General features: G+C 34.6%; 1 protein-coding gene across 1 annotated transcript in view; it reads right to left on the bottom strand.

Annotated features, from left to right (window-relative positions):
* Positions 1-17,922, bottom strand: part of LOC125063627 (protein crumbs) — a 73,344-nt gene that overhangs the window by 3,815 nt on the left and 51,607 nt on the right. The window contains exons 24-42 of the mRNA XM_047670164.1: positions 17,512-17,724; positions 15,444-15,726; positions 14,597-14,768; positions 13,715-13,856; positions 13,007-13,099; positions 11,743-12,068; positions 10,257-10,361; positions 9,885-10,013; positions 8,931-9,160; positions 8,458-8,612; positions 7,976-8,056; positions 7,435-7,550; positions 7,197-7,341; positions 6,517-6,623; positions 5,767-5,951; positions 5,357-5,478; positions 4,972-5,113; positions 2,049-2,148; positions 932-1,124 (exon numbers count right to left, since the gene is read on the bottom strand). Of these exons, the coding sequence (XP_047526120.1) occupies positions 932-1,124; positions 2,049-2,148; positions 4,972-5,113; positions 5,357-5,478; positions 5,767-5,951; positions 6,517-6,623; positions 7,197-7,341; positions 7,435-7,550; positions 7,976-8,056; positions 8,458-8,612; positions 8,931-9,160; positions 9,885-10,013; positions 10,257-10,361; positions 11,743-12,068; positions 13,007-13,099; positions 13,715-13,856; positions 14,597-14,768; positions 15,444-15,726; positions 17,512-17,724 (3,039 nt within the window). The remainder of the gene's footprint in view (positions 1-931; positions 1,125-2,048; positions 2,149-4,971; positions 5,114-5,356; positions 5,479-5,766; positions 5,952-6,516; positions 6,624-7,196; positions 7,342-7,434; positions 7,551-7,975; positions 8,057-8,457; positions 8,613-8,930; positions 9,161-9,884; positions 10,014-10,256; positions 10,362-11,742; positions 12,069-13,006; positions 13,100-13,714; positions 13,857-14,596; positions 14,769-15,443; positions 15,727-17,511; positions 17,725-17,922) is intronic.

Genomic DNA, 17,922 nt, shown 5'->3' on the forward strand with positions numbered 1-17,922 from the left:
ACTTGCTTAGGCTTGGCGTCTCCCGCCCGGGTGCCAACTACTTCGGAAATAACCTCATGATACTTATGGGCGAGTCAGAATCTGATGGCCGGCAGGACTCGTGTTAGCTCTTGTACTAACAAACAAGAATACTTAATGACATATTTGACAGTTCTAAGGCAGAACTCTTCCAGCTGCGATCTGTGATCGAGCAACATGTCGGATAGTCCATCACGAGATACCTGCTAGGTAATTGTAGTTTGTCTAATTCTTTTTTTTGTTTAAATTTTATTTAAACATATTCTAGCTGTCGTGTATATGTTGCATGTGTCTTAGTTTAAGAGTTACAATATTTTTTTTAATTCATTTACCTAAAACAACCTATGCAAATGTTTCTTGAGCTTGTGAAACCTCTCCAAAATAATATTAATAAAATTAACTATCGAGATTACTTAAACTACAACATACATTATTAATAATATTTTTGTTTTTGAAGTGAAACTTCTTTATCGGGGTTGGAAAAAAATTTTGTGTAACATTTTTTCGTTACGCGTCACATTTTTCGGTTACGCGTCACATGTTTCGGTTACGCGTCACATTTGACCGTTACGCGCGTCTTTTTCTTGTCTCTACGAGGGTTGATTCAAAGAGATTCTAAACCATTAATAACAAAAATGTATAATAACGATAACAATGATATTAAAAATTCTATTACAATTTATGAAATTCTGTAATAATCTTAGTGGTAATAAGGTAAAATGAAATAATTGTATTATTTGTATTCAAGTCTGAGTTATATTAAAAGCCTTTTGTTAAACTTTATCTAATTTAACTTTATTTAACCAATTTCTGTAAAGTTGCATATTATAGTTAAATTTCGAAAAATAAGGTCATAAAGAAGTTTCACTTCTAACGTGTGTACACTAGTACACGCACATTTTTTTAAATTTACCTGCGCACAATCCTTGCCAGTAGCGGGTTGCGTACAATCACAAATATAGTCCGTAACATTCGTACACCTTTGCGTACAATCTCCGCCATTGAGGCACGGGCCCGTGCGGTTGGCCCCGCCCTCGTCGTACACCTCGTAACAAGGGTCGGGTAGAGCGCACCCGTCGCCACATAAGCCTGCCTCACAATCACACCTGGAATACAAGGATAAATGTGACAAAACGGAATATCAAGAAAGTTTATATATTATTTTTGTTAGTATGAAAATAATTAGTATCTTTTGATTTAAAAATTTTAAAAGACACAAATATAGACAAGTATGGTTTAAGGAAACAGTTTTGCGATTTATAACTAACGATTAACTTTAGTCCAATATAGAAATACGTGGTAGTAAAAAGCCACGATATCACTATTGCTGGATTAAATTTCTTGGTCTATTATTATCAAACAGTCACTATAAAAATACATAATTATCTCGTTATACCAAGTTTATTGGTCTGATGCATATATTGTTATTAAAACTCGCCTCGCGAGCTTCGTTTCGGCTTAGTATCATTTTTGACGAGACAACGTCTAATAAATCGATGAACACCAGCCGCACGCAAAAGCATGAATCAGTGACCCGTTACGCTCATTGTACGTTTACCCCGCGCCCCGTCCGAGGGTTTACTTGTTCTTTGTATCGAAACAAAATAGTGATAATTAAATTTTATTAATAAAAGAATGCAATCATTTCATCAATGTTTTGTTATGACGTCACGTTACACTATCGTCCACAACTTTACAAACAACAATGTTTTACTTAGCCTGCCTTTTAGAATACGTACGAACATATGGAACATTTTGCTGTATAGAGACTTTTCGCTTTTCCGGAATAAAAACATAAGTTAAAAAACCAAATGTTTTAATTTTTATCTCCATAAAAACCTTCCTAAGACGAATTGGTCCAGCCGTCTTCGTGTTTTGAGCTTAGCAACATAGTTAAAAGTTTTTCTGTTTTTCGTTTACCACTAACTGCCTAAATAAAAATTTGTCTAGACATTGTCAATAAAAAATCACCTTTGCATAGCACTTGAAAGTGTTATATCGTAAAGAAGTTTAAAATATTAAGTACTCACGTGTATGATCCAGGCAGATTTCGACAAACGCCGGGTCCGCAGTCAACGCGTTGCTCCAAACATTCGTCCACATCTATTTCGCAATGGGCGCCGCGCCATTCTGAAATTGTCACAATTAGTTTTGTATATAAATATGATAAATATAATTATAATAATTGTGAAAATATATAATAATATGTTTAATATTTTAGAGCAGTGTTGGCCTAGTGGCTTCAGCGTTCGACTCCCATTTCTGAGGTCGTAGGTTTAAGCCCCGGCTATGCACCAATGTACTTTCTATGTTTGAATTAACTTTCGCATTTAACATTCGTTCAAACAGTGAAGGAAAACATCTTGAGGAAACCGGCTTTCCTTAAACCCAAAAAGTCGACGGTGTGTGTTAGATTAGATTGACAAATTATCATAAAACAGACACAGATATCTGAGGCCCAGAACTAAAAATTTTCTAGCGCCACTAATTTATTTACGATTTATCTTTTAATAAATTAATTTGAAAATTCGTTTGACGTCCTGGTAAATCATTAAGTTTTGATTATGTTAAATAACACTTTATTCTCTTGATCCAAATTTAGATATGTATCTATCTAGTCTGAATGTGTGTACAATATCGGGTAACGATACAAGGACAATCTTTTAGCATTCTATGAGAATGAACTATTATGATTTACTTAGATTTATAAATATTTGAAGCATACGCATTAAATTTTTTGTCGTCGTCACAACAGTGGTAATAGTTACGAATTGAAGATTTTTCAATTTATAGCTGTTAATTTCAATATAGAAACCAAACGTAATAGATTATTTTTACGTTTTCCTTAAAGTGCTTGTCACATTAAAATTGTATTTTGTTGTTCAGTGTGCCAAGCGTTGGCAAGCTATAATAAATAAAATAAACCCTCATTTCTTCCTTGATTCAATCATCCATATTTAGAAAATACATACTTTTTTGTATGATAACAACATAAAATAGTAGGTCATACCAAAAAGTTCGAAAACTTTGTGTAGTACCACCAGAACTGAAGTATTTCCGAACCAATTCGACTCAGAATAATTTAAAAAAATAGCGTACCAAACGCGTCTGTCGCCAACTGTTCAATAAAATTAATATTTTTCCGCATTTTACCTACTAATATTTATCAACCTTTAAAATTAATCTATTAACATTTATCTCCTCTAAGTAGGTAATTGACACATTAAATATCTCTAAACAAACAATACCTAACACGGCGAGAACGTGTAACGCACAAATAAATGTCCGCAAAACCATTATTTCACAAACACATCACTACATTTTCGCTCTATATTAACAATACACTTTTTTCAACTAGTCCAACCTACCGAAGGTCAGAGCTTCACAAACTGTGACAATTCATTCAAGGTGACAAATTGATGGGCGGCCAATTAGTCATCAACTGTGTTGTTGAATAATCATTGGTAAGGAAGTTGTGACGTATATGTGGTTTTCTTTATCGGTTCTAACGCGAAGACAAGTAAACAATATTTATTTATTTTATTTATCAACACTTTGTTGCATTACATATTGGTATATATACGTTTATTACGAAGGCAACCCAAGTAGGGAAAAAGAAATACTAAGTGGAAAGTGCAGTGTGCAGTTGCTTCAGCGTGCGACTCTCATTCCTGAGGTTAGGTTCGATCCCCGGATCACTTTACATCCAGATATATACACATATATTAAGATTAGACCCTAAAATTGGCTTTTAGTTTTCATTATTTTGGTTTTATTTGTATTAGTCTATATTGTTATCTATTCATCATCAATCAGTAGCACTACAACCTTTTTAGGTCTGGGCCTCAGATTTCTGTATCTGTTTCATGATCATTTCTCAATCTAATAGGCAAGTTGGTGATCAGCCACCTGTGCCTGACACACGCCGTCGACTTTTTGGGTCTAAGGCAAGCCGGTTTCGTCACGATGTATTAAATGCGCACATAGAAAGAAAGTCCATTGGTGCACAGCCGGGGATCGAACTGGCTGTGAGTCGCATGCTGAAGCCACTAGGCCAACACTGCTCTACATTACTTAAGGCAAATTTACTTTATAATTAGCACGTAGGTTAAACAGTATTAAAGACTTTTTATTATTTAAGAAAATATATTAAAACGAGGCCAAATTTTAAAAAATAAAGTTTGAGAATCTGTTGTTTTTTATCATTTTATCTGCATGTTTGTTATCGATGAGGCGTGCGGGCTGATAAGATTTAGTGACGCTATCGCACGAATACAGATAGCGGAGTACCATTGCAGAAGAGAGGTTTCAATTAAGTTACTTGAATTAAAGAAACATTATTTTAATTTTCATTCTTATACTCGTCACTACACTAGGGCCATTATGTTTTGTATAAAGACTTTTCCGTAGAACAAATAAAATTCAAAGAAACTGAATGGAAACCTTATCTTATATATAAATATTGCCGAATATATTTTCTACTAAATTTCATATACAATTAAAATACATATTTGTATTGATATAATCTGTGTCTTTGTTTCTGATTACTGTATGTAGGCGCTCGGCGTAACTAAAATTCTACTTCAACACGAGGTAAAAAGAAAAAAAAGGAAAAAATTTCGGCCCTTATAAAAATGAAATAAGTCACTTGCGTTTATATTATATATAATAATGCTCGTGGTGTCGACGTGCACAGTGCGCTATGAATTGTTTTTAAAATAGCTTTTTAACTTTTTAAAATAAAATAATCGAGGATAAACAAAAACGCAACGCACTCACAAATTTTTAAGATTGGTTAACAAACAAATATCCCAAAATTAACTTAATTCTGATTCCCGCAAATTGCTACGTATTGTACTTATTTGACTTAAAAATTAATTTAACCTCAGAAATACAGTTGCCTCGGCTAGCACATAATAAATAAATAAAATATTTTAAAACTTATAGTCTCACCAGGTGGACAGTCACACAGAGCTCGTCCGTTACTAGTGCGGCATCGTGCGTTGTGTTCGCACGTGTGGCCCGTAGCGCACACGTCCACTTCACGCTCGCAACGACGACCCGCGAAGCCTTCTTCGCACCAACACGACGGAGGCTGTATAAGTATTTGAAGGTCATGTATTATGTTGAGAACTTTTTTAATAGAAAGTCTTTTAAAGGGGAGAATAGCGACTCCCCTGATCGCGGGGTTGGTGGGGTATAATTTTTTTTAAACAAATAATTTTTTTTTAATAAAAATTTAAAATTTGTATTAGTCTTTGGGGTTAAAATAAATTCGTAAATATGACAATTAAAATGTTATATTAAATAACTAAAAACAAAATATAAATATATTTACCGATATTGTAGTATTGCATATCCCGTGCTCGCAGTGTTCGATCTCACACAAAGCCTGTTCGCAATGCACGCCCGTCCAGCCCTCCTCGCACGTGCACGTGTAATTATTGCCGGAAGACGCATCTGTTCAGTCAATTTTTAAAAGCAATGAATATTCATGAAAAATAACGTTCTTATAATTATTATATGTGTGGTTCTGTCTCTAGCTGCTGTGGTCTCTGGCAGAATGACTAGCGCTGTGGAACATTCTGCTCTTCAGCATAATGCTGAGCCAGGCATAATAACAGCTACAGCACACACGCATTGAAGCGAGCCAAATGGGTTTTTTTTTTAATTCCGTCAACACTTTGTTAACGATTTTTTATACAGAGGCGAAATTTAAACGGGAAGCTATGTGTGAATATGTCATACCGTATACGTCCGTGCACGTAGCATGAGCGCACGGGGTGTGCGCACACGAGCGATGCTTCGGTCGTTGACAACGCGGGCCAGTCCATTCAGTGCCACACTCGCACTCGAAGGCGCCGGGCAGGTCGATACAACGTGCGCCGTTTGCGCACGGACTTGATTCGCATTCGTCTATATCATGTTCACAGCTGTAAGAATTTATGGAATTTTTGATTATATTACTAGCAAACAAAATTGATTTGTTATATAAAATGAGGGTAGGTGTTAGAAGAGTGAAAATTAATAGGTACCTATATGTAGTTTTTTATGCCAAATAAAAATCAAAAACGTAGGAGTGAGCTCTTACGACCTTAGACCGAATATACATAGAAATTTTATAAAAATCGGTGAAGCCGTTGCGGAGAGGTTTGATTACAAACACTGCTTGACACAACATTTAAATCAAAGCAAATAGTTTAATTGAAATTGCAATAGTTTTTGCAATTTTTGAATACCCACTTTTATTCACATTAAGACAAATCGAAAATTTAATCAATTGTAAGATTAAATTTTGCTTGATTCCAGAACCTTTTGTTCTTCTTCATATTTGTTCGTATTTAAAAGCATATTACAAATTTGGTTAAACGTTGACGGATGAATAAAGATTAAAACATTATTACCTTCAATAAATTTAATTAAATGAATAATATTGTTCATCAAAGAAGAACTGATGTAACAATGCTTTATTTCTTAAAATATATAAAAACTACTTACAACACTCCATCATATCCATTCGGACAAAGGCACAAGTACTTGGCAACGTCATCCTTACAAGTCGCGCCATTTTGACACTGGTTATTCTCGCACTCGTCTATGTCTATCTGTTAATTAAATTAATAAAAAAATTAAACACAATCACTTTAGTTTATTTTAAGTTAATATTTTATTTAAAGCATCAAACATTAAAAACAATAATAAAAAGCAGTTTTTCAATTAATTGAAACAATTATAAAATCGAATTATATATTTTTAAAATCATAACTAATGTTTAACTAAAACTCGCATATAGCACATTTTGCACAGAGCAGTGTTGGCCTAGTGGCTTTAGCGTGAGACTCTCATCCCTGAGGTCGTAGGTTCAAGCCCCGGCTGTGCATCAATAGACTTACAGTCTATGTGCGCATTTAACATTCGCAACTGTGAAGGACATCATCGTGAGGAAAGGTTTGCCTTAGACCCAAACAGTCGAGGGCTTGCGTCAGGCACAGGAGGCTGATCACCTAGTTGCCTATTAGATTAACAAATGATCATGAAACAGACACAGAAATCTGAGGCTCAGACTTAAAAAGGTTGTAGCGCCATTGGTTATTTATTATAAGCACATTTTAGGCTAACAACATCTAGCATATTATAAACCGATTGAAAAACTTGGTCTTCAATACAAAAACTGGTACCTGGCAGTAATCCCCTGCGTACCCAGCCGGACATGCGCAAGAGTAACTATTTCTAACGTCCTCACAATGCGCTCCACGCTGACATTCTTGCTCCAAACATAACACACAGCCGACACCTTCACTCCAACCCCATGGCGAACCGGATCTACACAAAAATTTAACATTAAAACATCTGATTAGGAAAAATCTTAAGACATGTATGTGTGTCTGGTGATAAAGGATAAAAAATAATTCTCACAATAATGCGTAATACGGCTGAGCAGCGAGTAGGGCTGCGGCGGCGCCTACAAATAATTCCTCTTCTGTGAAGTATGGTAAGAGCAATCCACCCACGTGTACCGCGCCGAGACAACCCTGAAATTAACCTTATTTAATAAACAAATATATAATTACAGAATTGATATGTTTTAGTAAAACAATTTTACAAAAAAGAATTGGTTAAAAAAACCTAAAATGGAGAGATGTAAAACTAGGGAGATAATATTTTTTTAGCAAGTTTATTTAATAAAAACCAACGAGGCAAGAGATATTAAGAGATTATGGCCCGTATTCCAAAAGGTATCTCAAGGTATCTCACCACCTCCGCGTGAGCACTGTTAAATATGTCAGAGTTCAAAGAGAAAAAGTGTTTGGCAGCTCTTGAAAGCACTCCCGCATATCAAAATCCAATACTTTTAGACATACGGAAATTACTGAATGAACGAATTAAGGATTAAGTAGAACAGAAAGGAACGAACAGCTGGAGAATAGATTCAATATTTATAATAAAATATAATTACCTTGAAGTACTCCCCATTAAGATTGTCATCGAACTCGTCACCTTCTGAGTATTCCCACACTGTTTCTGTCGTATTGTCCGTCTGTCAGGCAAACAGTTAAACAAATTCATTTCATATATAGATAAAATATTATCAAAAATGCTATAATTAAATTATAGCTATATCAAAGTATGTGACGAATTAAATATTTATTTATTTCCTATTTTTACAGTAACTTAATACTACAGCGATAGAAAACATATTAATATAAAAATAAACTAAAATCAATATAAACAAAACAAGAAAACATAAAACAAACTAACCTAAACCTTTTTATAATATGTTATATATCTTTACTAATACTGGAGAGTTTATTTGAGCCCGTAAACTACTGATTCAAATTAAAAAATAAGATACACGAAAATTAAAATCTACGACACACAGTAAAATTGTTTATAATTTAAAAAATAATAAATGTAAAAAATCTAATTTAATAAACTTACCATATAAGTGGTAGCAGTGGGGTGTGGCCGTGTCCTCGCGAGTCCTATACCTCCGAGGGTTATAACCCCACGGGTGACCAATCGTTGCCAAGCTGCCACGTCAATACTATCTGTAAGGGTAACTTCTTCACGTCCTTCACTGTCTATGAATGCACCTGGAATAATACAAATAATATATACCAACGCGAAATAAATAATTATTTGCCGGGAATCGAACTTAGGAACGCGATATAGAGAATGCATCGTGGCTTAGTTAATAATGTACTTATTAAGAAAGGCAGAATTCATTTGTATTATTATTAATGGTTCTAGCGATATGTTTTTTTGTTAATTTATTCAATTCATTGATTCAATATTAAAAAGAATACATAAAAAAGTAAAAAAAAAATAAAAAAAATATTCTCCCAAATAGTGATTGTCACATGAAACCGAACAAGTCAATCAAAATTAAAAATAAAACCAAATTTCAATACCTTTAATCTGTTGATCGACGAAGGTCAGTCTTAACGTTGTCCAATGTAGCGCGTCATTGCGCGTGCGCAGCGTACGTAGCGCGGGTAATCCCCCAAGACGCCATTGCAAAGCTGCCTGTCCTCTGTACACGCCCACACTGAACCAGGATATACCATTGGTCGTGTTCTTCTCAGAGTCTTGCTCTGACTCGTCAAGTTCCGCGCGGAATAAAGTTCCGCCTACTTTGCTCCTGTTAAAAACATGTCATTATTATATTAATACTTACGGCATTATATAGTAAGCGAGCTTACTTATTACACTTCTGATATGCATTAGAGATTGTAAGCAATTGATACCTAGATTATGTTTATTAATATAAAATTAACAATTTCTTGGCAATTTTTAGTCATTTATATTACCGGTTTTAACGTGCGATCTATCTGGGGTCGAAGGTTCGATCACCGGCTATGCAACAAAGAACTTTATGTTCGTGTGCACATTTAACACTCGCTCGTATGGATGAAGGAAAACATCGTAAGGAAACTGGCATGCCTTAGATCCAAAAAGTCGACAGTGAGTGTCAAGCACAGAAGGTTGATCACCTACATGCCTATTAGAAATGATAACAGAACAGATACAGAAATCTGAGGCACAGACCTAAAAAAAGGTTGTAGCACCATTGATATAAATCACACCTTTGAATAAAAGTTTTGTGCCCCGCTGTTGCCCTGGATTTTATTTAACTCATGCTGTGACTAGTGGCATTCTGCATGGTCACACTTTACTACACAATAAACTAATTATTAGACATAGACGTAACATTTATTACTAACAAAAACACACACACATAAACACACAAAATAACAATAATCAAAGAAAAAATATAATATGAGATATAAAAAAAATCCCTTTTCCCATTCGGTTCGTTTCAAGTGTGAAATGCGTGTGTGCTGTAATTAAAATAAATATAGTACCTGTACGTAAGCGTGAGCGTTTGAGGCAGGTCAACGGGCTCAGCGAGTGCGTCCGCTGCGGGCGTACGTAACGTGTACGTTAGCGTCGTGTTCACACCGTCAAATGTCGCATTCGCTACGCACTCGTATCTAAAATATAGATTCATTTACTAAGAAAAAATTTATTATTGCGGTAAGGTTGTAATTAATTACTAATCTACACAATAAGGTATTATTTTTTTACTTTTAAATATGGATTTAATTACTTAAAAAATTTAAACCACTAGTAGACTAGCTCCTTCCAGTAACACATAATCTTAACACAGCGTTTTTATACATACACATACTTTAGATTGTTCGATTATCTCAAGAAAATATTAATTTCTTACTTACCCTCTGTCAAGGTTTCGGCAGTGTGAGTTAAGCGGACAACCCTGCAGCTGACAAAACTCGACCTCATCACATTGCTTTCCTTTGTAACCACGTGGACAGGTGCACCTAAGCAAATTTGGTTTCATTTCAATTCGATGTCATTTATTTACAGGTTACAAATGTATGACATATGTTAAATAACATTTGCATCAACATTTTACTATACAAATTCGTGTTTTTTTTTAAATATCTTTGAAGTGAAATTTCTTTAGGCGCATGAGGATAAAATTTTTACAGATGAAACGCAATAATAATATTAGCGTCTCGAAGATGCGCAGCGTTTTTGTCGAAGAATTGGGCATTGGAATTAAAAGGAGAGAGCGATTGAGACCGATTGAGAGAGAGTGAGAAGGGCGAATTGCCTTATAGAAATTCTATTTTTAAAATTATAATTTTGTAAAAAGAATTTATGAAATATTAGTGTTTTATATTTTACTAGCGACCCGCCACGGCTTCGCACGGGTGCAATGCTGATACTAAATACACTACAGAAAAACTGCGGCCGGCCGGTACCGCCGCAAACGATACGTCCCGCAATTTTTAAATCTGTAATATCTTCGAAAATATTCACTTAAATCATACGGTGTAAAGGGCCATATAGATCTATATTAAATGAACAATGTATTCAAGGTATTTAATTGGTTAAGGATTAATGCTGTATTGGTTAAAATCGCTTCGAAAATTAGCCATTATTTGTCGTAAAAAGTAAATGACAAAAAAAAGTTATTGTGGGTTATCCATCAGAGATAGACATATACCATCATGGACTTTTCTGTAGACCTTTTCAATGTGTACAATACTTAGTACATTATTTTGATAAAACTCGTAGGGTTCAGCCTGCGTTTGCAATGTAAGCGGAAAAAATGTAATTATTTACGACATCACATTAGAAACCTCAAAAATAACAGTACTTCTCCACTATTTAATGGATGTTATTATACATATAAACCTTCCTCTTGAATCACTCTATCTATTAAAAAAAACCGCATCAAAATCCGTTGTGTAGTTTCAAAGATTTAAGCATACAAAGGGAAATAGGGACAGAGAAAGCGACTTTGTTTTATACTATGTAGTGATGCAAAATAATTTATTGAAATCTCAAATTCTCTATCAAAGAATTAAATTTATAATTTGTATTAATTTTCGACACTTATTATTTTAATGACAATTAAATTCATTAAATTCCTAACATGTCTTTTTCCCTCCCTCTAAGTCTTGGAAATCTAAAGTTTTAGATTTGTCTAAATATGAACAAGACTTAAAAATTAGTTTGCCAAAGAAGTTTCACTTCTGCCATGTGTACTTTGAACGCATGCACTTTTTTCTTTCTTTAGATTCTATAGTGAAGCACATAGTTTTTAAGTAATGTCTTAAAGAGATCTCTTAAAAGAAATAAGGTTCACCGTTGAAGTTATTTTTAACTATATATATATACAAAATAACTTACATATAATCATTCCACGTATTAGTACACGTCGCATTATGATGGCAGGGCGTAGACGCGCACACGTCATCCGACACTACGCCCTCTAAAACCCCACTCGGGTCCAGCTCCACCTCCCCAAATGGAGGGGGGAGGGAAACGCCCTCGACTCGCAAAGGGAAAAATTCCACAATGGTTACATTCAGTCCATTTGATATTTGGACATCTTGAATGACACCTTTGAAGTACTCGGAGTCGTCTGGTTCGGGGATGGGCGCTTGTGTTGTGTTTGGTAGAAGAGTGGATTCGGTGGGCACAATTGGTGTTGGTGGACCACCAAGGTATAGTATCTGTAAATAGTATGTATGGTGTAATCATTTTGTAAAAGTAGTTTGTCCTGGCTTTAGCTTGCGACTCTTGCGAAATGGACTTTATGACAATTGACAAACAAACATTTTTTTTAAAAACCAGTGTGCCTTAGTCCCAAAAAGCGACAGACACAGAACGCTGTTAACCTAATTGCCTATTAGAAAAGACGAGCTCACAAAACAGATGCATCAATCTGAGGCCCAGACCTAAAACGTAGCACCACTGGTTATTTTTTAATAATTTTTGATAGGTTAGCGTGATTAAACAATCACACATAATAGATATTGCTTTTAAAAAAGGGTGTGTATATGAAATATTGTTGGAATCGGAAAATATTTGAGTATAAAGAAATATTTTGGCTTATAAGCGTGTGCTAAATTCCGTAAGTCCACAAGTTTTTTTTACACTAAGTCATATCGAGATGATCCGTTAATTTTTCATTAAAGTAAGTTTATTGTAACTTAGGTAACGTTAGCCGTTTAAATTGAAATCTTTTTTGAGATATATACAGATTTCTTCCATATATACGTAATAAAGAAGACTTATTACCAAGTACATTGTATCACTAAGTAACTATATAAAATTTTTTAATATATCGCTTGCAGATCCATTTCTTTTAATTTTGTTTCTTAAATTACTGAGAAGAGTGAAAAGATTAAAACCGTTTGCTTTAGTAAATTAGTGTTAGTACACGTTTGTGTCAAGTGCTAGCCAGTTGTAAAAATAAAAAAGAACACAAGAACAAAGCTTTTAATAGAGATTTTCTTACGTTAACTATCCTTGAGGTTAGATCGTAATGTCTCATTGAAAAAAAAACTTTCATGTTCAATATTGGTAGGAATCAATGCGATATCTTGTTCTAATACAAAACCTTTTTTATATTAAAATATATTTAAAAAACAAGAAGTTTAGTAAGAACCTGTGCATCAAGTTGCTTAGCAGCTGATATCGACTTCCTGAAGTATTCAGTGCCGTTCAACTTCACTTGTACCAGTGTTGAATTTCGTACCACCTGAAAAATAACATTCAGAATTAAAAAATAACTATTATTAGTGCAACTTTCTTAAGCAATAGCAAATTTGCATCTTTTTATCTGTTTTAATACTTAAAATCACTGACATAATAATTAAACTATGTGTTTGTAGATAAGACTAACAATAAAACTGCCTTAATAGCTTATTAAGCTTAAATTATTTTTATCTCAACACATTACTGACACACATATAATGAATGCAATGTAATAGTTGAAGAGAGTTCGAGAGTAGGAAATCCCCACGATTATAAAACTAAGAAAGCTTGAGTGTGAAAAATGTACAGCCTTGGCACTTATTTAATTAAAAATGCGAATTATATGATTAATAAACTGATGAATTTTATAGAGATTGAACTGTGAGTTATTATTATTTTCATTCAAATTGAAACCTTGGCCATATGACTGCGAAAGCATAAAATTAACCCCTTATTCATAAAAACTAAATCAACTCTTTTTACTAAAAGAAGAAGAGAGAACATTTTGTCTCTATCTGCCTACTTGTGATTACCATTTGATAGAAAGAGACAGCTGTAATTTAGTTGAAACGATGCAATTCGTAAAACTTTGTATGTATTCCAAAATAATAGTCAATACCTGTATCAGATGCAAGTGTCCGTTATCAAGCCTGGTACCCCCCACAGTGTAATCTTCGGGAGTGTGGTTGAACCGCAGATGTACCAACAACTCACCACCCTTCAGAGACGCCGCCACCAATGTCTCATCGGTACCGCCGTATCTGTAATATATATGGTATATATACAATTGAATTGCTGTTCGTTTGTCTCGCTAAAACTCGATAACGGCTGGACCGATTTGACTAATTATAATCTTGAAATATTTTTGGACGCTTAGGGAAGGTTTAAACAATAAGTAAAGAAAGAAACTTAAAGAAAAACACACAAAAAAAAAACAATTGATTTTCCAGAAAAACTTTGTTTTTAGTTTTTTTTATATGTATGTTTTTTGTATAAGGTAATAAAGTGTAACTAAATAAATAAATACAATCGTAGGTGTATTTCAAAAAAAATTATTAGTTTTTGACGCAAATCTATGTAGATGATACGAAGTTCCTTAACAACATGTTTTAGTCATTTAAATATGATTAATTTATTTATTTCTGGTTGTGTCAATAAAATATAAGGTCTCAGATTCTTTTATAATAAAATAAAATGTAACTTTGAAGAATTACCGATTTCAGTGTCAGTAAAAATTACTTATATTATTCTAACTGTAACAGTTGGAATATTTCCGATCAAAATAAAAAAATATCTGATTAAATCTAAGTTTTCGAATTTTTTTAAATTCACTTTTTTACGTCGGCTAATAAAAAATAAATGTTTTTATCAAACAAGAATAATCGACAATTCAAATAAATTTATAAATGTCAAGAATCGAAAGCAGTTATTCTCCCATCAGAGCCATTACATCTATTAATGAAAGAACTAATATATGCTGAAGGAAACATTATCTCTGTACCTGCTAGCGCCAGAACCGAGATGGAATATCTGCCCCGTTGGCTTGCGCGTGCGCACGAACATGGAGATGTCGAGTGCCGCGTGCACTGCGCGTCGAGCTGCCTCCGACACGTTCACCACTACCACTGAGTGGCGTCGGGCGGACTCTTGCCCGAACGTTGCCGCAGTGTAATCTTTAAGATAAAAATATTAATAAATTGTTAGCGGACTAACGCCATCTTGTAGCAGAAACCTATATAAAACGTGGCAACACCGGCGTTGACTCACTTATTTCGAGACTTCGTGCGAACGGACTTGTTACTAACCTAACCTCAGTAGATCTTAAAAGTCTAAAGTACCTACACGTTCTAATCTTTTGTGTTTACTCATAATATATTATATCGATTTAGATGAAAATGTAAAAGAAATATATTTATATTTCCTTGTAACTGAAAGCAATAGCGCTTGTAAAATAACTTTTACCAAAAGTTTAAAATACGGCTTAGGGAGCGTTCAAGTATTACGTAACGAATTTTGGAAGGGGGGTTCCTTTTGTAAAACGTTACGATGCGGGGCGGGGATTGAATTACGCGTTATTTTTAATATTATTTTAGACTTTCCAGTACTTTACACTACATAATGGTAACTTTTAGGTATAAAGAGTCACTAGGTGATCACGAAACGTTTCACTATACTTGGGTACAGTACTGTACTTAGGTACAGAAAAACGTTACGGCGCGTTACATGGAGTGTGTGTGTGTGTGTGTCAATAATCTCCAAAAATTGCGTGACGTAATACTTGAACGCTCCCTTATATGAATTTATTAAATATTATCACGGCTTCCTTAAAATTTATAAATGAAACTCACTATACTGGCAAGTATGTCCCAAATAGGGCCGGGGGCATGAGCACACGAAAGTGGTCCAAGCATCTTCGCAATGTCCTCCAGAGTGACATGGGTTAGGCTCGCACTGCGGTGTTCGGGGGCAGGACGCAAGAACTCCTCTCAACACCACCCTAGGACCCTCATCTTCTTGACCCTCGGGATCCATTTCTGTTTCTGTCTCTTCTGTCTCTTTCTCTCCCCAATCTGACCCCACACGTTCCGTGCTGAATTCAGGAATAGTTGTATTCGAATCTTCTGGAAGTACCTGTAAAAATTTAAAACCGTTAAATAAGTTGATTTTAAAATTTTAGCTATCGATTTGCGTAATACTTTAGTTTGGACCATGGCTAAAAATGCATTCATCTATAGAAAAGTCTAAACTAAGAAAACGAGAAATCACTTTTCCAAATGTTTTTTTTTTTGTAGGCTGGCTACGTACTTATTGGACCACCCTCGTATGTCTGCAAAATAATCAAAACTAATACAATCAAAGTCCTAAAAAGAAAGATGAATTGCCGCACCGCTTGCAATTTCCACCATCGGCCTAGGACGTATTTATTTATTTGTAATCATACAGCTAACGCCTAACATACATATTATACAACAAAACACAGACAATATAGAAATCCAAAACAGATGACATAGATAAACAATATATATGAAACAGAAAACATAGTATTGATACATTTTTGACTACTGTCTGCTTGCCTTAAAAATTCGACCATGCCCTCCATGTAGAGTATAACCACTCCGATCCGAACAGCTCTACCCGAGGCAGAATTTAATTTTTGAAGTGAAACTTCTTTAGGCGAATGAGGGTAATTTTTTTACAGATGAAACGCAATAATATTAATATTAGCAGCGTGTTTGTCGAAGAAAAGGGAGCGAGCGATTGAGACCGATTGAGAGAGAGTGAGAAGGGCGAATTGCCTTATAGAAATTCTATTTTTAAAATTAAAATTTCGTAAAGAGAATTTATGAAAGATTAGTATTTTATATTTTATGCAAAATAATTGATTGAAATCTCAAATGACAGATTGTAAATTAAAATGCCACGTCTTTTTACTATCGAAGATAAAAATTTAAAAAAAAAATATTATTTCTATTAATTTTCGACACTTTTAATGAGATAACATATTTTAATGACAATTAAATTCATTTAATTCCTAACATCTTCCTTTTTCCCTCCCTTTAAGTTTCGGAAACAAGAGTTAAAAATTAGTTTGCCAAAGAAGTTTCACTTCTGATATGTGTACTTTGTGCGCACGCACTTTTTTTTTAAATAACCTAACTTGAACTATGACCAGGACTGATGCAATAGAAGAACTAAAGAATAACTGTTGCAACCGCACGGCCCATTACAATTAAAGTCCTTTCTCTCTCTTCAGTCGGCAGCTCAAGTCTGAGCGTCGTGGTCAGCAAGGAAGCATCATCATAATCTGTTTCCACTGGTTTCAGTCTAGCGCCTCTCTTATAACAGTGTATAGTTTTGAGGACAATGATTTGGTGGACGGCCATACAATCTTTTGCCTTCTGTGTTACCAACCACGATCTATTTCTTCAAGTTATAAGATACAATCAGTGCCGGATAAAGCCAGCGCGGGGCCTGTAGCAAATTCTGCCTAGGGGCCCTTGGTTAGGCTTTAGAATTTAAATAGTTCGCCTATTTCCTCGAAATACTTATAATCGATATTATATTAAAATAGATTAGAAAAGTACAATCTCGGCTACGTAAACTTACACTTACTTAAAGTAAGTACTTACACGTACTTAAATACGTACTTATTTTTACGATTATACTTGACGAAGTCGAGTTTATTTTTATGTGGAAGTGAAGCATAGACTAAGCGCTGTGCGTTAAAGGTATGCAAGATATATTACGCTACTATCTAAATTAATACTTTTTTTATTACGGTCAGACAGGCGTTGGAGCGCGCCCCTAAGTTCGCGGGGCCCGTAGCATTTGCTACTCTTGCTATGTGGCTAATCCAGCACTGGATACAATTCACTGTCGGAGTACTTTAGATAACATTAAAAGAAAAATATTCACCCAATGTTGATTAACGACGACATCCTGAAAGCATCCAACGAAGAAATTCGGTCCGTGCGTTAACGTTCCGTACGATGAGCCCGTTGTACCGAGCCGTGTCGACGGAAATGACGTCACCGTAGCGTTGAAGGCTTCATTCTGACTTATCGGGTATATTGTTTGCTCCTCGTTTGCTGATAGCACCACGTGTGACGAGTTGATTGTTACGAAGACCTGAAAAAAATCATTTATTTAATAGTCAATTTTTTCCAAAAGTAATACACCAAGTCCCTTTTCAAAGACTCTAGTCGCAAGATCTTTTAATTATTTTGGTATTTTATTGTAAACCTTAATTGCCATACAAAAGGTGTTTTTCCCAAATAGTTCCAGATTGATTTTTGGCATAGCCAATTTTTCCTATGTCTACTTCTT

This window comes from Pieris napi, chromosome 3 (genome assembly GCF_905475465.1).
Source record: "Pieris napi chromosome 3, ilPieNapi1.2, whole genome shotgun sequence".
Lineage (NCBI taxonomy): Eukaryota > Metazoa > Arthropoda > Insecta > Lepidoptera > Pieridae > Pieris > Pieris napi.